Source organism: Dasypus novemcinctus, chromosome X, assembly GCF_030445035.2.
Source record: "Dasypus novemcinctus isolate mDasNov1 chromosome X, mDasNov1.1.hap2, whole genome shotgun sequence".
Classification (NCBI taxonomy): domain Eukaryota; kingdom Metazoa; phylum Chordata; class Mammalia; order Cingulata; family Dasypodidae; genus Dasypus; species Dasypus novemcinctus.
The window spans coordinates 160,587,994-160,609,315 of record NC_080704.1 but is presented as its reverse complement, the minus strand read 5'-3'; the positions used below and the strand labels follow the sequence as shown (position 1 = coordinate 160,609,315).

Genomic DNA, 21,322 nt, shown 5'->3' with positions numbered 1-21,322 from the left:
ACCCCCGCGGGGTCCCCGTCTCCCCCTTTCCTTTCTTAAGGTTTTTCTTTCCCCAGTCACTCCCTCTGGAAGACTTTCTGAGCAGTTTTTCCTTCTACTTCGAATCTTCAGGGACCGTCCTGGTACGAGAGTGCCCCAGGCGACCTGTCGACCCCACTTAATCCTCTCCATACCCGCCCGTCTCATTGCCAAGGGTAGGCCGTCCTGGGTGGGTGTGGGCACTCTGGGCGCCCAGGGAGCCGACCCGAGCGATCAGCCCCAGGAGGAGGGGCTTGGGGGGTGGGAGGTTGCAGCCACCGCGGTCAGTTTCGCTCTCGGCCCTCGGGACCCCTGGGTCGCCACGCGCCCTTCTCCGCTCCCGGATAGCCCGGCCGTCTCAACTTGGGCAGCTGGCCGGAGACCAGGAGCCTCCCGAATCTCGGCCCAAGATTCCGCAGCCCGGGGCCGGCCGTGGCCAACGGCGGAGTCCCCAGTCCCGGAGGTGGCGATCAGCGCGGGCCGCGCGAAGGCGGCCGCGGGGAGGGGGAGCCCGCGCGGGAGCTCCTGGGCCGCCCCGCCCCGCAGCCCTCGGCGGGGCTCGCCCGGGTCCGGTCCCCCCCCGGCGCCTGACGTCGGCGCGCCCCCGCCGAGCTTCGCTCTTACTACCGCCGGCAGGCGGCTTTGTGTGCGCCCCGCCCTCCCGGCGCCCGCCCCCCGCGTGCCCACACCTTTCCGTTTATATAGAATGCGCCGCCGGCTGGATTCGCGGCTCTCCGGGATCGGAGAGTTCTTGGCCGCGAGAGCGCGAGCGAGGGAGCGGGCGAGCTCCGAGGGGGTGTGGGTGTAGGGAGGAAGAGCGCAGGTAAGGGCCCTCGGTTCCCGCGCCTCCGCCCGCGAGCCACTCGGGTCCCCCTTGGGGCCAAACCCTGGGGCCGCGGTGACTTGATGAGAAAGCCGGCCAGGCAGCCGGCGGCGAAGCTCCCCGCCCGCTCCTCCGCAGGCGAGAAGCTGCGCGGCTCTGCGGTGTAACAGGCTCACACGTTGCTCATCACATGTTCAAACATTTCCCTTTTGGGGAGGCTCGTTCTTCGGAAGTGACTATCCTCGCCTGGGGGGGGGCTCTTTCGCCACCTTCCCGGGGCTTCGATCCCGCCGGAGTTGGCGGCCCGAGGCGGAGTGCGAGAAAGCGGGGGCCCGGCAGCCCGGCGGGGCGCGCGGGCAGCCCACCCGGGCAACTCCCCGCGCCGAGCCCGGGGAGGCCGGGCTGGGCAAGTGGAGGCCGACGGCGGAGCCCGGAGTCCCGCTCGCGCGGCTCGGCGGCCCCCCGGGGAAGGCGTGGAGTGGGGAGCGCGGCTCTCGGCGGGCGGGCCCGAGCGGCGGGGCGCGGGGCGCGGGGCGCGGGGCGCGGAGGGAGCGCCGCACCGCTTTGTCTCTGCACTTCTGGAGCCAGGCGAGCGGCTCCTCCCGCGGCCGGCCGCTCGGGCTCGCGGCGGCGGCGGCGGCGGCGGCGGCTCCTCCTTCACCCCTCTCTTTTCCTCCCCACTCTCTCGTAGGCAGCGGCGGCGGCAGCAGCGGTGGGGGAAAGCGGATTCCGCCCGAGCCACACCGTGGGGAGCTCGCGGTCGCCACTTGCCGCCCTCAGCACTCTCTCAAGTCCGGCCCGCTCGGCGAGGACTTCCGTCTCCTGGGCGAACCCTGTCCAGCAAGCTGGGATCTATGAGTGGAAAGGTGACCAAGCCCAAAGAGGAGAAAGATGCTTCTAAGGGTAAGCCCGCCCGCCGTGTGCGCCGGCGTCCCTTTCCTTCGCGTCCCTCGCGGGCGCGTCGCCCGCCGGCGGCCCCCTGCCTCCCTCCGGGAGCCTAAGCCGCCCGTTGACCTCAGCGACCCCGGGAGGAAAGGGGCACGCGGAGCCGCTGGGGGTGGGGGGTGGGGTGGGGGGTCTGGCTTCGCTCCACTTTCCCTCCTTTCTCGCGGAATTGTCACCCCGCGAGTGCCTCCAGCCTCCTCCACTCCCCCTCTGGACGCACGGTGGTGGCGCTGCGGGCAGCCGACGCTGCTGCAACCGGGAGCGCCGGGAGCCGCGCAGCCTGCCACCGGCCGGCCGGCCGCCTGTCTGTGCGAGTGCATGCGTGTCCGTGTGCGCGAGTGTGCATCTGTGTGCTGCGCGGATGGCAACATGGTGACATACTCCAGAATCTGCCCCGCTCTCGGAACCCGAGTTCGCACCCACCTTCAACCCCTCTCCCCGCCCCCAATGCAAACAAAGAGCTTGGCCAAGGCGCACGTCCCCTCCCCCACGCTCCTTCCCCTCACTCGCACCCCTGAACCCCCAACTCCCTACCCCCGCCCCCCCCCACCCTCACGGGAAGGCAGGAGCGCGCACCCTGATACCCACCGCGTGCAAAAGTGAGTAATCCCCGTGCCCCGGCGCCGCCGTGCTGCGCCTGGCCAGCGCAGACTCGCCAAGCCCCGGGAGAACAAAGGCTGCTGTCCCTTTGCCACCCGTGCCCGGTTGGAGTGGCGGCCGCGGGTAGGCAAAGTCCCTTCCCTCGGTTCGCTGGGGGTTCAGCCACCTGGCCTGGGGCGCCAGTCCTCGTGTCCCCCGGAGTGCGCATCTCGGCCTGTGGCCTCCCACCGGCGGGTTGGGGAGGCGCAATGGAACGGGGCTCAGGCTGGGGAGAACTCCAGACAAGGAATGGGCGCCCCCCACCCCCACCCCGCCAGCCGTAACCTGAGACCTGCGGTGGACCGGGCTTAGCTTCGGAATGTAAACTGGAGACAGCAGCCTTGGGAGACCCAGGTGCGGAGAGAGGCACAGAGAGGGAGCGTCGAAGAGCAGTGGTGACCAGCAACCGCAGGTGGCTTAGGTGCCAGTGTTCGGTCTGGCCACGGAGCGGAACCTGGAGTGGGCAGGGAGGGCCCTGAGGGCCCCAAGCATCTGCAGAAGTGGGGCTTTGCGGGTGGAGCCCACAGGCCCCGTCCCTTCCCACCCCTCTCCCTTTTCCCCTTTTTCATCTCCTCCTTCTCACGTCTCCCCATGCCTCATCGCTTTCTTTCCCGGGAGATTCTAGGGCAGCGCCTGCCCTCCTCCGCGGAAAGTTGTCAAAGTCTTTATCCTGGTTTCTAAATGGATCCCTTTCTGTTTCCCCGGAGAAGGCCAAGGGGCTTCGAAAGGCTCGGGAAGCTTGGGGGAGGAGCGCGTAGACCTCTGTCGCTGAGGATCAGCGTGGCCGGCCCGCGGCCTGGCCCAAGGCTAGAGCTCACCCCACCCCCCACCCCTTGGCCCCACTCACCTGTTTTCTGTTTGAGACGCCGAGATGAACGGAAACAGTAATTTTGGAAAGTCAGATTTCCAGGGTTTTCCTAACCCTGGAGCTTCTTGAACATGCATTCATATGATAAGGGGAAATGACTTAAGGGTGCTTCAAAGATTTTGTTTTTCTTTGAGGGCCCAAAGGGGTAATGCCAATGAAGAGTAGCACCAGATCTGCCTAGGCAGGTGATGGCCCCCCTCTGAATCTGGGAGTGTTTCCAGTTTGTTTCTGGAACTTTGTTTCCAGGTTTCCAGCAGGTGGTTACCTACGGTTTACTTCAGGCCCCTTTGGGAGGACCCTGAAACCCAAAATGAGTTGCTGTCTTGAAGAATCCCATTTGCAGTTGTCCAGGAATGGATAAACAAGTGTGGAAACAGAGAACAGGTTTTGGTAATTCAATAATGACATTTTTTTTACCAGACGTGTGTCATAACATTTTCTTATGTTGACTCACTTACCAGATTCAAAACCGCAAACCTCCCTGTAGGAATTGTGTAATTAGCATTTGGAATTATGGTTGTAATTAGAATAAATTAAAGTCATTTTATAAGGCAGCTTTTAGGAAGGGAGTTTACTTTCCTGAGGAGTTGGGAATTTTGTGACTGAGATCAGATAACCATTTCAGCCTTTCTGTTGGATGTTGAATTGAAGGCATTTTTCAAAAGAATGAATGCCTACTAGTCATTAGTAATTTTCCTTTCAAGAATGTTGAAAGTCTCATGACTAAAATTTAAAGACTACCTTTTATGTTAGAGATGAAAGATATCAGGTCTATACCTATTTTAAATTGACAAAGTTTATTTGTATTGGCCATATTTATGAAGCTTGTTATTTTTACAAAATACCTGTAATAGGTCATTTTTTAGTTTGTTTTCTTAAAGCTTCTGAGAGATTCATTAGCAGTATACAAAGCATATAAATTATGCTTTGTAAAATAATTTATAGACCTGACCATTTCATGGATACTTTGAGTATACACACATTTAATTTTCAATACTGGCTTGACAGATGATTGAATAATGTCAGGTAATTGAGTTAACAGTTTGAATGAATTCCACAGTCTGTTTTTACAGTTTACCACTCATTTAAATTCAGCCTCCCACCCCATCATAACTATAAGATTACTCTACAATACAGTGTTTCTAGAGCTGTTTAAGCACAGGTAGTAGGTAATCAGTAAAATTTGTCCTGCTGAATAAAATGCAGCTTTGAGAGCGTGTCAGTCACCGATTGTCTGATTGTCTTTTTAAATGACAGTTCAACTCATTGAGGCTAAGACCAGTGATGGACAATGATCTTTTGGATAACCTTTTCAATAATCTAACCACGCAAGATAGACTAATTCCTTTGGGAGGGGGAGGGGGAATCTTCATACTGTTGGAAACTGTTGAAAAGGCCTCTTGTGCAGCAGATCGATCGCCTTTTGTGTATTTATTTGTGCTTGCATAAACTTGAAAATTGGCAGATGTATATATAGTTTGGGGTCTGGCACACAGGGAACCTGAATGGGAGAGATATATGTCTATTTCAGGGAAAAGGAAAGCATAACATTTGTTTGTTCAAGCAGCTATTTGCTTAGCTTTGACTCACTCTTCTCTGCCTTGTCACCTAAGACTTTCAGCAGCTTTGTGTTGGAAAAAGCACTCGGTTGAGGCTGTGTGTGGCTTACTGCAGTTGTATTCCCACCGCCAAGTCTTTTCGGGACTGAGTAAAAGTTCTGGATTTTCTGGATTTAGTCAGTTCTTTGTTTTGGAACTGCCATGTGGTTTGTTGCTACGAATTTGGAGTTGGGTCTGACTTCTTTCTTACAACCCTTTTCCTTGTGCTTAGCCCGAGAGCCACCATATCCAGGCACATTTCTGGACCATGTAGGCTGTGGGTTCTCTCAGTGACACAGTGACTGGGTGCCTTCTGGTTTACTGCTGGCTGTCGGGTGATAGAGTGCAATTCCATGCCTAGTCCAAGAAGTCAGCCACTTGTAGAGCTGTTGCTGTAATGGACTGCGGTGCCCACATGCATTTATGGGCATGGCTTGTTTTCTGCTCACTTCCTGGCCTTTCTCGATAGCCTGTCCATCTACCTCAAGGACAACGGGGTCTCATGGTCAAGTAGCCAGGGTAGCAAGACTCCAACTCCGCATGCCATTCCAAAAGATCATTGTGGTCTGAGTGGATTTACTGTAATAGGTTGTCAAGTGTTTCTCTACGGCTTAGGCCAAAGGAAGCAGGTGCTTGGAGGTATCTTACCGATAAGGAATGGTGACATTGGTGACCTCTTATTAAAGATTTACCATCGTAATCCACCTGTTACTCATGTAGGGACTGGCTTTCTCATCCAGTGCAAAATTCATCACAGACCACTGTTTCGATGGGCTGTCTTAAGCCACGTGTCCTCTTCTGTGCAGAAGCTAGTGGTCACAGCCTCAGTGAGAAGGTGTGGCCAGAGAGCGCCCTTCTCTGTAACCATGCAAATTTGGCCCACCATTCACGCAAATCGGACATGTTGGCCTGGTCTTGGGGGATAGGTACAGGAGATGCATGCAGTGACCCCGAATCCTCTGCATTCCTATTTCTAGTTGTGTGCCATGTCTTTAGGGATGAAGGTTGAGGCTAGCAGGGGAGCAAGTTGAGGCCATGAGTTAGGGGCCCAGTATCTTTTCCTTAGCTTGGCCTCCTTCCTCTAATTCTCTTTCTTGGGTAATTTAGACCATTAAAAGGTGTTAGGATGCATCCTAGAGCTGGAGCTGTGAGTGAGGTTGGAGCCTGGGTGTGAGGAGCAGGGAGTGAGCTGTGGGGTTGAGGTCCCTGCTCAGGGCAGGGGGATGTGGGGTTGGCCTGGAGAACCGGGATCAGGACTGGGAGATCATTGGAATTAGGGATGGGGTGGAACTCCGGAGGGCTGATTTGTGAGGCAGGCAGCAGGGAGAGGGAACTGTTCCAGGTCTCTTTGCAGCTGTGCTGTTTTATGTCCAAATCAACTCCTCATTCTGGGAATTACAATCAACGCAGAACAACCAGAATGTGTTGCAGCTCTTCAAATATATCCAATAAAAAGGCTTTCTAGTGTCTGCTTCATTATGGCTTATATTTTTGGCATTGAGAAATTTGAAAGAAATAGAAAATAATTGCCAAGATTAAACAATTTGAGGAGGAAAAAAAAAAGACTCCACACAAATTTAAGTACAGTGGGTGGAGGGGATCCTACATGTCTACTACCTTGCTAAGCGTAACATTAACTTTAAAATGTGAAGGTGAAGCACATGATATGGTTATGGCAGTTAATATGGAATAAATACAAATGTCTGCACAACTAATGTTCTACCTTTTTCCATCCGGAAGGCACATTATCAACAGGGTTTATATTTTAGTGGATTTTAGGCACATTGTCCCGTATCACATGATTCATCTTTGTCAGTCTTCATCAACTTGAAATGTAGTTTATCTATTTGTGGTATACCAGTTCTACGAACTCAGTTGAATCGTATTTCTGACATTTTTTTTTTCACATAGCATTTTATCACTTTGGTGAATGCCATGTGTTGATGAAACATTTCTCAGGGGCGTGGATTACTAGGTAAATGCACTCATTTTTTAAAGAAAACTAAATCGGATAGTAGTTGTCAGGTCCACTACCCCAACCCCACCCCTCAAATCGAGGTTCTCCTTGAATTGGGTAACCGATTCTTTTTCTTCTGATGGCAGTGTTTTCCAGGGTGCTCACCCTGAGAATGGGGGTTTTAAATTAGAAAAGAGCCAAGATTGTGATTCTTGGGGCATGATATAAATATATGAAGGACTGTTTTATTAAGGAACTTAAGTTTGCAATAAACATTAAGTGTAAATTCCAGTGACTATGTCAAAAATTACTATAAAGGGAACGGAGGTGGCTCAAGCCATTGGGTGCCTCCCTCCCACAAGAGAGGTCCTGGGTTCGGTTCCTGGTGCCTTCTAAAAAGAAGACAATGAAGGTGGAGTGGAGAAATAAATCAATAAAAAGAAATCCTAAAAAAAATGACTGTAAAGCTATCCTCATGTTCCACTCTTCCTTCTGCCCTCTGAAATTAGTTTTGGTATTGCTTTTCAAATGGAAAGGGTGCTAGTAGCACTGGCAAGGGGCAGGAGGTAGTTAGGTGTCCTGATTCTTTGTCAGTCTTGGCAGCACTCTTGGCGCCTGCTGCTGTGAGGTTTTGGTTGACAGTAGGGATGGGCTGAGCTGAGTCCCTTGCCTGACCTGCCTGCTGTCAGCCTTCTGCAGAGACCTCCGATTTGGTTTGGACAATCACTCTTTGGCCCAAAGGATTTCACTCGTATACACAGCTGTCATTCTTTCTGGACAGTGTCAGGAGGGCCTGGGAAGAAAGTGAAAGTCTTTTGGTGAAAGGCAGGCCTGGTCAGAGGCCAAATTAGGATAGAATTGATTTTTAAAAACTATTAGGAACTCGATTTCCTTTTTTTGTAATGGAAGTTTATATATGGTAAAATGTACACATCTTAGGTGGGCATCTTGGTGAATTTTGAACAAATGCTACACCAAGCAAATCCAGACGGGATAGAACGTTCTCTCCTGCCCCTTTATAATCATTCCCACCTCCCCCCCACCAAAGGCCACTGCTATTTTTTAGAAATCATACTTATTTTTAACGCCCAGGATTTGTGTTTGTAAGGCAATGGCAGGAGCTTCCTCCCAGACTCAATTTTATAAATTTTCTACTGGTCGATGAGGCCGAGAGGGAGTTTTGTCTTGTCCAATTTGGTTTCAGGGAAGACTCCATTCAAGTCCTCAGTGGTCATCTGATCAAATGGAATTATATTCCTCATTTTCTTCAGCTGTTATGTTCCTCAGTCCTGGTCTTTGAGAGATTCAGAAACTCAGCACAACTTTTCACATCTCCCTTTTCTTCAGCATCCAACCTGGGCTGTATATTTATCCTCTGGCATAGTAGGAAACTTCAGGGCATTAGATGTCTTCTCAGAGTCATCTACCAAGCCGGCCTTGGCCACACTGGCCTGGAAGTAAGCCAGTGGATAGTGGGGGCCTTCTTAGATAGAATAGCCCACCAGGAGGGGAGGGACTTATCCCAGGATTTCAGGGAGTTAGCAGTGGCCTTTTGGTTTTGGGGTATGATCCCCCTGGAAACTACCCAGTCAATGGCTTTTAGGGCAAGTTTTCACCCGGCCATCTTGGGATCCTTCACCCACCCTGGTGGTCCACAGTCCAAGCAGCAAGTGACAGAACCAGGCTATTGCCATATTGATTTCTGTCTTCATACATTAATTTTGCCTGTTCTGGAACTTCTTTTCAATGGTTTCTGCTACCTAGCTACCTCTTCTTTCAGCACGCTTCTTTTCCCTGTGGACACCTCTTCTTGTCTTAGCCTCTGATTTCTTAGAATTCCCCTACTACACACACCTCACACTTGGGCACTCAATTGGGTCTTGTGCATGGTAGGCCCACAAGTAATATTTGTAGGATGACCTAGGCAACGAAGGCATTTCTTTAGGCAGGGGTGTGTTTTTTATTCATTGTTCAATAATAACAATGATAATAGTGATTATTGTTACAGCAGCGTCTAAGTTATTGAGTTCTTACTATTTACTAGGCATACCTTATTTTTACATATATATCTCATTTAATCCTCATGCTAGCCAAATGAAGTAGGTGCCAGTGTACATATACTTTATAGAGATGAGGAAATTGAAGCTCAGCAGGATTATGTGGTTAGTATGAGGTCACACAGTTAGTGTGTTGCGAAGTATTTGCTCAGTGTGGTAATCAAGAAATGATGGTTGAATGCATGTACCATGTGGCGTTGAAAACTCATTGGTCCTCTGCTACTACCTCATTGTGTCTTTTTTTTTATTTAAAGATTTATTTATTTATTTATTTCTCTCCCTTTTCCACCCATCCCGGTTGTTTGTTCTCTGTGTCTATTTGCTGCGTCTTCTTTGTCCACTTCTCTTGTTGTCAACGGCACCGGAATCTGAGTTTCTTTTTGTTGCGTCATCTTGTTGTGTCAGCTCTCCGTGTGTGTGGCGCCATTCCTGGGCAGGCTGCACTTTCTTTCGCATTGGGCGCTCTCCTTACGGGGTGCACTCCTTGCGCGCATCCAGCACTGTGCATGGGCCAGCTGCACATGGGTAGACCCGGGGTTTGAACCTCCGACCTCCCATGTGGTAGACGCCCTAACCACTAGGCAAAGTCCGCAGCCTCTCATTGTGTCTTAATCTGCTTAGTGCCAGCGGGTATTCACATTTTAACTAAGGATTCCCAGAGGCAGAGCTTGAACCCAAAGGCTTCAATCTCCAGTGTTTGAATTTCTGACACTTAGGTAGGTTGGGGGAAGTACATTTGGCCGAGGCCGTAAAAGTATTACTATTTTCTGAACCCTGCCCCAGGGTACTTACTAAGAAATATCTCATTAAATCTTCCTAACAATTTAGGGCAGATAGAGATATGTACTTTTTTTATTCCCATTTGACGGGTGATCGAGTCCAGCCCACAAGGTCACTCAGCTAGCAAGACAGTGGAATGAGAGTTTGTACCAGATTTGACTAAATCCATGTCTTTTTTCTTTTAGATTTATTTTACTTCTTTATCCCACCTCCCCATTGTTAGCACTCGCTGTCTGCTCTGTGTGTCCATTCTTTGTGTACTCTGTATCTGCTTGTCTTCTCTTTAGGAGGCACTGAGAACTGAACCTGGGACCTCCCATGTGGGAGAGAGGAGCTCAGTTGCTTGAGCCAGCTCGGCTCAGCGTCCTGCTTTGCTGTATCTCACTGTGTTTCCTCTTTGTATCTCCTTGTTGTGTCATTTAGTTGTGTCAGCTCACTGTGCCAGCCCGCTGGGCCAGCTCACTGTTTTGCTAGTCTACTCTAGGAGGCACCGGGAACTGAATCCGGGACCTCCCATGTGGTAGGTGGGAGCCCAAATGCTTGAGCCACATCTGCTTTCCTAAATCCACCTCTTGAAAACTACGTTATACTGCCTTTCCAGCAAGGTGGATTCTTTTATAATCCTGGTTTGCACAAAAATAAAATCACTTTGGTTTGCAAGTTGCTTCAGGGCTTTGGTCTCTGTATAGACGAACAAATCTCCAAACATTCTTGAGGGACTTTTCTGTGCTGGGCCCTGCACTGGTCTGGGCATAGAAGAAAGAAACCCCGGTGTACCTTAGGGATGCCCTTTTCTTTCCCTTTTGGCCTTGACAGTGTGACTTTTCAGTTTTCAACATACATCTCATTCCCTTGGCCATTCCCTCGAACATTTCTACAGGGCACTGACCGCACGACTGTGAAAATGGCGCTTTTATCCCGGAACTGTCTGGGAGCTTGTTCCGCCTGTGTTCTAAAGATGGCACTTCCTCTTAATTCCCTGCTGGGTAAAACTCCAATTGTTTATTTTATTTTTAATTTTTTTTTTATTACATGGCATATGCTTTCAGTCTGTCTCTCATCAGATCATATGTCTCATTTCCCTTCTCTGTCTTTAGTTCTCAACCCTTCCCCCTCCCTTGATCCTTTTCTCCCTCCCTCCTTTTCTTGTCAACAGATGTCAGCGGTTTCCATGAACCAAATGGGGTTTCTTTAGGGCAGGGGTTCTTAACCTGTTTTGTTCCATGGACCCCTTTGCCAGTCAGGCGAAAACCAAGGACCCCTTCCTAAGTCCACACTGTCCTGTGTAGTGTTTAATAAATATATCACACCCACACCAACACGTTCCCCACATGGATACTGTTTTTTTGAATTTCAGTTCAAGCTCATGGACCTGTGGTTAAGAACCCCTGCTTTAGGATATGCTGGGCTCATTGGACTATTCTCATTTCTGGATTTCTCTCCCTTGGTAGTTCTCTTAACTTCAGTAAAAGAAATCCTTTGCTCCCCCTTGCCCCCCCCTCCCCTTAAAAGTGAGGCTCCATGGAGGGGGAAGCTGTTCACTACTTATTATATAACTCATTTTAAATGGAAAAATAAAAAAAGTGCAAGCTTTCTTTTTTATACTATTTATGTTGCCTTCAGTTAGATAATATTTCCAAAAATACATCTTGTTAACAGAGACACACGCCTTAAACCAACATATTAATTATAGTTCTCAAAGTTGGGAATCATGTAGTGTTTCTCTGTGCTGCAGAACCTATGTTTAACAGCCGTAATTAACAGTGACAGACGGGGTCTGTTGCATGGTTGTAGGTAAGTTTAATAACAAACACCAGACCCAGCTCTCAGAAATCCCTCCTGCTCTAGAACTGGGGGTTAGTAAACAGCCAGGGTTCTTCCAATATTTATCTGGCCGTTCAAAGTAGAAAGTCAACAACTTCAAGAAGGCAGCCCCAGTGTAGGACTTGACTATGCCTATAGATATTTTCAGGATCTTTCAGCCGTGCCTTTTCGAAGCCATTGAGAAGTGACCTGCTGCTTTGGCCTTTTGCCCCTCTGTGTGTATTTGCTCGCCTCTCCCCCGCGGGCGGGGGGATTTATTGGGCATTAAGAGTTGCAAGCAGGGCTCTTCGGTTTATTTGCGCGTGGCTGGCGGGGCTCTGGGGACGGCGCGAGACCTGCCCCTGGAAACAGGGCCCTTGGCTGGAGATGCCAGGGGGCCTTGGATCCCGACTTAGCCGGGAACCCGGGCGGCGGCCGGGGAGCGGCCAGCGGCGGAGTCAGCCCGCGGCCCTCAGTGGCCGCGCCTCTGGCGGGCGGGTGGGTTGCGAGCCTCTGGGTGCCCGGGCGCCTCGTGATGTGGCGGCGGCCTCAAAAAGAAACACGGAAAAGTTGTGTCACCGAAGGTGAAACTTGGCGCCGGCCGGGACCAAGCTCCTGGCGGGGGCCCGCGCCGGGGAGGGCTCTGCCCACTCGCCCTCGGGGCCCCGCGGCGCGCGTTGGGTGCGCGGGGCGCCGGCTGGCGCGGGCGGCTGCGGGCCAGGGCCAGAGGCCCGGGCGCTGCGAGGACCCTGGCGGTCTAGACGGCGGCGCTGGCAGCTCCAGCTCCGGGTGGGGGGTGGGGGGCCACGGCAAGGTGGTGGCGGCCGGGCGGGGCCGAGGGACGCGCCCCTCTCAGCCATCGAGGCACCCTTTGCTCACCTGAGTCCTCGCAGGGCGCCTCGAAGGCAGACACGGAAGGCACGGATTCCCAAGAGAGCCTTGCAGCTGGGACTTGACCTAGCGTTAGAGGTTTGCTTTCTCGGGTCTCCTGCTGGATGCAACTTGGGGTTCAGCCTTCCCAAACCGCGACTGCCTCTTGAGCTGTGCCCTCATGGCCGTTTTGAATTTGCTTGTGTGCTTTTTTACGTTGCTGATAAGGTTTCCTTGCCTTGTAGCAGGGTATGTCATAGCTTGGGGGTGACAAAGGAGAGACTGGCAATTTGTGCCTGTGGGTGTGAGAAGTTTTCCCGCACCTCCTTGAAATCCTTCTCACTGGAATCCACAAATGTATTTTATAATGTATATACATGCATCAATCTGTAAATAAAAATTAAATACATGGACGTGCAGATGCATCTGTCTGTGTGAACACACACACATATGCCCAAATATGCTTAGAAAAAATACTGAAAGACTATATCAAAAGGCATCTGGGTGGCTCATAGAAGATTTATAGCTTTTCATTTGTCTTTTTGTATTTTCTCTTTTCTCTACAGTGGACACACATAATGATTCTAATGATATCGTTGTAGTAGCAAAAGTAATAATATAAACAAATATTGCTTATCGATTGTCTACAAAGTGATTTTTCTGCTCTAGCTCCCACTGTTCCTTGATCTGCACTGCCTTTTCTATGCCTTTCTACATTTTATGATCTTTCAAGTTCAAGCTTAACCCACAATCCTCCAGGGAACCTTTTTTCCCCACCCTCCCATCAGGAATTGCTTTCTCCCTGTTCTGGGCTTCTAGATCATCCATCTGGCAATGTCGAGGGACTACCTTGGACACGTCTTGCAGTTTGCTTTCACCTACTTGTGTCATCTTCCCAGGGGCACTTTTCACAAGTAGGTGCTCAATAAATTGTTCCCTTAGCAGAAAATGCCCAGCATCCTTCTGAGGCTTCCTAAAATGGCTCTTGTACCTTTGAAACTCCAAACCATACCAGCAATTCTCAGAATGCCAGCGACATTCCAGCTGGATTTAATGTTGCTAATTTAATTGGGGTTGTATATCCTACTTTACCATGGACTGTCTCCCATGGTTAAAGTGGTTTATTTATATGGTTAAAGGCATGGATTTGAGAGACTTGGGTTCACAGCTAAGTTGTACTTATTTGCTATGGATCTCGGGCAAATAACCTCTGTAAGCCCCAGTTCCTCCAAAATGGTGATAGTTATGTTTGAGTCATGTGGTTATTTTTAAGGAATCAATGAGAAAATGTATGGAAAGCATCAAAGACAGTGACAGCCAAGTAGGATCTCATCAATAATGATGTTGGTGATATTAGTCAAATAGTAATTTTCATCTTGATTATTCAAGTCAGAGGGTTCTTACTGGAGGGCTTGTGGATGACAGAAGCCAATCTACAGGTAACTCTCAACAGTCATACCCCAATTTAAGGGATTTCAGTTATACTAATTCATGTATTAATTGATTTACTCAAGAACTATTCATTGAACCTTCTAAGTGCCAGCTATATGCTCTAGTAGACATGAGGATACAGCAGAGAGCAAAGCATAACCATCCCTGCATTCAATGGTGTAGATATTTTGCAAGGTGACATCAGGGAATCAGCACATCATTGCTCAGTGCCTATAATGGCCACTGGGACCCTGGCCAGGCCCATCTACTAAGAGGCGGCCTGGATGGAGACGGCATGGGTCATTAATCGGAGGTTGAGGTTTCACTAGGGTATCGGCCTCACCTCTCACCATGTATTTCCCCCACAGTGAGAATCTGATTCAGTACATTTGGGCATGATGCCTAGAAACCCATAGTTTTAGAAAGCTCCGCAGGTGGTTCTAATACAGAGCCAGTTTTGAGACCGTCTGCCCCTGAGCAGTGTTTCTCAAGCTTTCCTGACATTGAATCACCTGTAGGGTTAGTTAAAAAAACAAAACAAAACAAAAACAAAAACGTGGTTTCCTGACTTACTGAATCAGAACTTCCAAGGAAGAGAAGCCTGGAATTTTTAACCAGTGACAGATTGCTATCACCAGTCAATCTGGGGGAAAACAGTGTCCTAGAGACTTGTCAAAGGACCCCTGGAAACTTGCGTGTATGTAAATGTGCATTCTTCTTGGGAGCTGTGTCAAGAGCTTTCAACATCTTCTCAAAAAGGGTTCGATGACGTTGAAAATCTTGCTTGGGGTGGTCCCCTGGAGTCTATGCCCAGAACTGCTGTCGAGCTCTGGGGCCTCAGTTTCCTGACGGGCTGAATTAAACACCTTCTCATGTCCTCTCCAGCTCTCCTCCTCTTCCACATACAAATGCCGTTTGGGGAAGTCGCCTTTTCTCCCTTCGCGCTCTTCTTTCTTCTCTCATTGCCAGTCTCTCCTCCATTCACTTTGCTGGGTGAAGAAGAGAATCGCAAAACCTGGGTCCTTCTGATTGTGCCACGCTGGGAGCAAGCTCTGGGGAAGCATGCCATCTCAGCGCAGCTGGTAGGTGGTCAGAGGTCCATACCCAAGTATTTTCACCCTCCCTGGTGGCTTGAGCCTCAGAGGCAGTTAATGTTGTATGGGATAAGGTGGTAGGAGTGTGACTCCTGCCGCGGTGTCCCTCTGCCAATTCGGAGCAGGACGATGTGGTTTGAGCAAGGCAAACTGCCCTTGGACCTGTATCTGGCCATGGGAGATTATGAGAACTGGGCCAGTCCCAGGCACGACCCTCCCTGTCCCCATCCTCGGGGCACCAAGAAGTGCCCATAATGGGTTCATGACTAGCCAAGTGCATCGACCTATGACTGCTAGTTATAAATGGTATTTATTTCCCCCATGGAGTAGGGAGCTGAGGCTGTATAGGATTGACCTGATTTGTATCACAAGAGCCTTTGGGACTTTGACAGATTTCACCATTTAAAAAACATCCAGCTTTCTCCCTCCACCCCACCAGACATAAAAGCAGCCTTTTGAATTTATGGCACAAAGAGCATGTCTTTAAAGGGCAGCGCGCACAGAAAGGGAGGAAAGGCAAGCAAGGCAGTTCATCTTCTTTTCTGAGGCCATTGTCTGCAGACAAGTGACAAAACTGAATCCCTTGAAAAACCCCGTATTGATTTTTAGTGCCGAAGCATCTCCCTAGGACCTGAAAAGCTCAGGGAGAAGATAATAAACTCGTTCCCCAGCCTTTGAGCCACAAGTTGTGTTGCTCAGTTTATGTGGCTTGAAGGAAGGAGAGTAGTTGCTGCGCTGAGAGTGAGATTTTGTCCCGGGTACAACTCTCTTGAGCAGGCTGTATTCAGGGGAGGCTCAGGTTATGGATGCATTATATATATACAAATTGGGTTCAGTAAATGGGGAGACAGTTACTGACAGCATCCCAGGTATAGGTTCATGAAAAGTTTTTCTTTGAATAGCATCTTCTTTGGTGTATCAATGTTTCTTTAGCCATCAAGGACTGCTTGATAAAAACAAACAAACAAAACCCGAGGGTCCTGTTGAAGCATTTGGGTTTCCTGAAATTCTGATTAGAAACTGTTGCTCAGAGTGGCTGCTTTTGTTGCCCAGGTTTGTGATCATAGATGGTTGGGGCTAGAAGTGACCTTGATAATCATTTGGTCCAGGCTTCCCATTACCGGGATGAGGAAGTCAGGCCCAGAGGGAGGCAGTGAGACCTGCCCAAGGTCACAGAGCAGGTTTAGCAGCAGGGGCCGACCTCTAGTCTAGTGCATTTCCAGTTCAACAGGCTGACAGATTCAGGCAGGCGGCCCTGTCTACTGAGAGCTGAGGATTGACAAACATGCTTTTCTGATTTTTTTCCCCCTTTATCAAGCAGTCACAATCAGTGGTTATGATTTAGAGCCAGAAGGCCTTTCAGTCACCATCTAGTCCACATTCCTTATTTAAAATATTGGTTCTATTTGTGATATCTCGATCCAGACTGAGCTGCTGAAAAATCTCAGCATTCAAATTTCTAAGATTCAGGACAATTCTCTCCCAGCTTTCCTTCCACCAACTTCATGAGATTCCACGGTTGAAACCAGGTCCTTTGTGGGTGGCTGATATTAATAAGCTTTCCTTGGGATGTTTACAGTAACTGCTGTGTCCTAAATAAGTTTGCTCGTATGGTTTTTCTCCCCCATGAAGGCAAGAACATTTTTTAGAAGTATGTTTATCTTTCTCAAGCATTGTACTTACCCATGACCAAAAGACCTCAAGTGTGACAGGTTTTCCCCATTAATGCATTAAGTGAGGAGACTTCATTACATGGATGGGACAGTGATTCTGCTTAAGTTACCTTTGGGGCTTTTACCTGCCATCACCACATTTTCTTGGAGGAGAGGATCACGGCAGTACAGCATGCAGTGTGATTCTTTTTTTTTTTCTTTTTCACTTGACAGAAGGAAATGTTTTAACCTACTTGATTTGTTTCCTCAATTTCTAGTCCTAGGTCTTCAAAATAGCATGATGAATTAAGTGAAGAAAGAAAGAAGCCAAGTCATCACGGATCTGGGGTCCTTGACATTGGAGATGTCAATCCAAATGACGTTCAAATTTGAGAACCGTTGAGAAGAGAGGATAGGTTTCTTCTAGGTCCTCTTAGGTCTTTTTATTGTTTTATGTTCTTTTTTATTTGACAGTGGTTTTTTTCTAGACACAATGCAGTTCCTCTGTAATAGCCCCCAGTACCATTCTTCATTCCTGCATCTGCAGTGGAGTTTGCCGTCTTGAGCCCATTGCCATTTAGTTCCATTTCTTTTTTACCTCATATATCTCCCCCTCTAGACTGGACACTTGTGGAGTTCAGGTCCCTAACATTTGATTCCCAGTGCCGAGGACAGAGCCTGGCCCCTAAGAATGCTGGTTTGAACAGGGATTTGCCTCATTCTTTCATTTGGAGAATTCCTAGTTAGTCTGGGAACGATTTGACATTTTTATTTGCTTTTCTCTGCTGCTTTTATGTGTGAGACAGGGCTTATGCTCAGAAACACATATTAGGTTTAAATATGTGACAATTAAGTTTTTTTCCCCTCTTAATCCTTCGTGGGGAGTGAGGGGAACCATTTGCTGAATAGTTGGCATCAAGTAACAGAAATGGTCGCGCCCGTACGTTAGCTGTGATTTGTGTAGGTGTCTCGGCTCACCCTCACTGGGTATTCTCTCCCTGCATAGCCACCCCTGAGGATGCTATGCCCTGGTGCCCATTGTGGCTTTGGATTGTGGAGCTGATATTAGGAGCACTGTCTTTTCATCAGGGCACACAGATTCCCTGCCCACCCCCACTCCCCCACGAATGGGCTGCCAAGTCTTGCTTTCCATGCCCCTTGCTTTCTTCTGAGCCTTCTCCGACAGCTTTCTAAGTCTCTGGGAGTAGATGTCAACCAAAGTGGGGCTCTGGGTTCTAATACTGACTCTAGCAATGTTTAATATATTCTGCTTCCCACTGGTGGGCAGAAAAGTGCACAGAAACTTTTCTTTTCAGACGCTACTCTAGAATCATGGGCCTGAGGATCTGGAGAACACCAGCCACGTGGCAGGTGCTGGGGAAACCATGGTGGCGGAAGGGTCCCCGTTCTTGCCTTCATGGAGCTGACAGTTAGTGGCAGAAACAGACGAGGAAGCAGGGCCCTGATCGGGGAGGATGGAGAGCTGGGGACCCTTGTGGGAAAGGGAACTAACCCGAATGGGTGGTGGTAGTGGTGGGCCCATTAACCTGGTGCTTGAAGGATGAGTGAGAGTTTGTCACTTGAGGAGGCGGAAGAAAAGGGTCCCGGAAAATGGGAATAGTACCTGGAAAGGCTGGATGAGAGCTGAGTGAGAACACGGTTTACTTAGGGGACGGAAGGAAGCACAGTATTCCTAGAGGAGTGTCATAACCGTAGCTACCTAATTGGTCCTTGCCTTTGCTGAATGATGCCACCCCGTTTCAGTGGGCGTTCTCGCTGTCCAACTTTTAAGCAGGAGTATCAAACTGCTCTTCCTCTGTGTATTGAACAAGCCCAGGAGTCACTGATTGGAAGAAAGAGGAAGAAAAAAAATGCCTCAGAATTCAAGTAGGCTCAGTGGTAATGTAATTCACCTGTTTAAATGCTGACTGTGACCATAACCCCGGGATACTATCTTTTTAAATGAATAGAACTCAGTAGATTTTTAAGCAGGATTTTTTTTTTCTCTTGCTTAGGTCAGAGGCTTGGAGCTTTGTCATTTGGAACTTTGTCCTGTGTGAGCCCCAGAATCAGAAATCCATATGTGTGTTTGCAGCATGATTTTTTTATTTTATTTTTTGTAGCAGGGGAGGAGGGATGGTCTCTTAGCTATTCTGAATAGGGATTGTTTAGTGGTAAGACACAACCAGTCCAGAAAGCAGTATAAGCAACCTTATTCATACAGAAGCACATGGTTATATGGCTAGTGTTAGTAGGTCGTGGATTTTCAGTCAAAAGACCATTGCCATTCAGCAGATACCATTCTTGAGAGATTGGGATATAATCAGGCAGAACATAGCTCATTTCTGACTTCACGTTGCCTCTTAGCTTCGACTTCAGGAGTTTTGTGAAAGTTGACGTGCTTTTACAGATGTTGCCCAGACTTGGCCACACACAGGTTTCAGGGCAGTTCGATTCCTATCAGTTATTCAGTCAACAAACATGTATTGGGTGCCAGCTCTGTGTCAGACCTGATTCTAGAGGCTGGCAATACAATGATGATCAAGCTATAGATGGTCTGAAAGGTGAGTTAGACTCGGCCTGGCAAAAAGGGTAAGGGCAGAGAGTTTCTAGTAGAATCTGTTTGAGGATATGGGAATGGAAGAGAGGAAGAGAGAAAGGAAAGAAGAGAGAGACAGAGAAAATAAAAGCAAATAGAGGTATAAGCGTAAATAAATGGAATTACGTGCATTATGGCTAGAGAGAGACGTGAGGCACACCTGGAGAGGTAGGCACGGGCCAGCTCACAAAGGTACTGAGGGCTGCGTCCAGATGAGGAGTTTGGATTTTGTTTAAAATGCACTGGAAAGCCTTTGGAGGGTTTTAAAACAGGGAGCCCATGATCTGGTGTACATTTTTAGATGTTCTCTCTGGCTGGGAAAGCCATGGAAAATATGATGCAGTGGTCCCGGCTTAGACTTGGTGGGGTAGAAGTGAAGGTAGATGATGTCTGTAGGTTTGAGAGCAGATAGGTTTACTATCAGTGATAACGGATATTGACTAACATGGACATCTCATTTAAATAAAAGGGAGCGAGGTGCAAGAGTGATGACACCCATGTTGCTGGCAATCCAGCCCCATATCCACAATTAACAATTCTGTGATTGGGGAGTATCATTTCTCTGTGTCTCCTTTTTTTCATCTCTCAAGTTTGCTGGCTCTGACTGTAGGCTGCTCTCAATGGTGATGCACAGCAACTCTAATATCCTTTACTTTTATGGTACGTAGTAGGCCCTCAATCAAATCGGTCAAATCAGTGAACTGATATTAGTCAGTTGACCCCCATTTCTTATGTAAGTACTTTTCCTGGTTAAGTGCAGATTAGAATATTTAGTCTCTCTTAATCTGGACCTTACTTCTGGGACTGTATTTGGAAACAGGAGCTACACTAGTAAAAAGAGGATATCAAAAAGTTAGAGTGAGTATGGTATGATGGTCCTTGAGAATGCAGATTTTGTCTCCTACTTTGCCCCATCTTACCTTTATTAATTACAACAGAAAATTCTTCAAGGCTTTATAACACCAGTCTCATCTGAAAGATGTAGATGGTAATGCCAGATCCTGTCTTAAGGTTTAGGAGCTCTAGTATTACCAGGATGATAGTTTAAATGCTTCAACCTTTAGTGTTTATAATAGACCATTCGCCTAAGTACTGAAGGATGAATGTCCTTGGTGGTGGGGGAAGGCAGAGAGAATAGTAGCCTTTGAGGAACTTGATCAGAGAATCCATGTCCAGTATCTACTCCACACTTACACATAGTGGGCAACCATTCTCTAGGGGTCTCTCTGCTCACTCAAAAGAAGGGGAGAGACTCTGGAGGGGAAAGATTTGGAATCACTGCAGCAAGGGACAGGTATTTATTGATGGTTTAACAGAGATACTTTTATTATGCACAACTGTAAACAATAACATGAACTTCCAGCTAGCAAAATTTTGTGGCGTTCTTTCTTGACTGACCATATTGAAAAAAGATATTTTGCAATTTTCTTATTATTTCCAAAAAGCAGTGATTGCTACAGTGGTTGACTAAGAGTCACAATGTGCTCTGCAGTCCTTTTCCCCATAGATGGCCAAAGGTTGGTCCCTGTGGGATTTATGAATGTATGTCTTGTTGGGTGTGATTTAATGAGTTTAGCTCCAGTGTGGAGCTGAGTAATAGAGGTACTGGCCCAGGGCCAGCTGCATCTGTGTGTGAACTAGAACTAAATGGTGTATGTACATTTGAGGCTCTTAATCGTGGGGAGTCGACCCAATAAAGTGCCCTGGAATTCGTGTTTGAGTGCTTTCTCTGAAGAAGGAGGCAGTCATATTAAGTCGGAAATGCATTAGCAAAAGTGACGACATGAAAAAGATTCTCCCTTCTGAAATGACACAGTTAGAATGGGAAAATGTTATTTCAACTTAGAAAGCAAGAATTTTCATTCAACACCCATTCAACAAATCTTTAGTGAATGGCTACTATGTGCCACGCACTCTTCTAGATGTAGGGGCTATGGCAATGACTAAAACAGACAAAGATCCCCTGCCCAGGAGTGGGTGTAGCTCTGTGGTTGAGTGCCTGCTTGGTATGTACAAGGTCCTGGGTTCAATCCCTAGTACCTCCTAGAAAAAAACCCAAAAAACAAAAACAACTAATGATTACATTGGAATTGTCCTGGATGATGTTGCAGTGACGGATACAGTTCATTACATGTTTTGTCAAACCTATAAAACTGTGCTGGACAAAGTGTAAGCTATAATGTAAGCA

The 21,322-nt window shown here is 48.5% G+C and overlaps 1 protein-coding gene and 1 pseudogene across 2 annotated transcripts in view; one reads left to right on the top strand and one right to left on the bottom strand.

Annotated features, from left to right (window-relative positions):
- Window positions 1-708: 708 nt before the first annotated feature.
- Window positions 709-21,322, top strand: part of FGF13 (fibroblast growth factor 13) — a 587,176-nt gene continuing 566,562 nt past the window's right edge. The window contains exons 1-2 of one of the 2 annotated variants that reach the window (XM_058292362.2): window positions 709-841; window positions 1,533-1,744. In XM_058292362.2, the coding sequence (XP_058148345.1) occupies window positions 1,696-1,744 (49 nt within the window). In that variant the 5' untranslated portion in view covers window positions 709-841; window positions 1,533-1,695. The remainder of the gene's footprint in view (window positions 842-1,532; window positions 1,745-21,322) is intronic. The other variant, XM_058292360.2, reaches the window with a different exon arrangement.
- LOC101445288 (ATP synthase subunit d, mitochondrial pseudogene) lies at window positions 7,989-8,472 on the bottom strand (annotated as a pseudogene).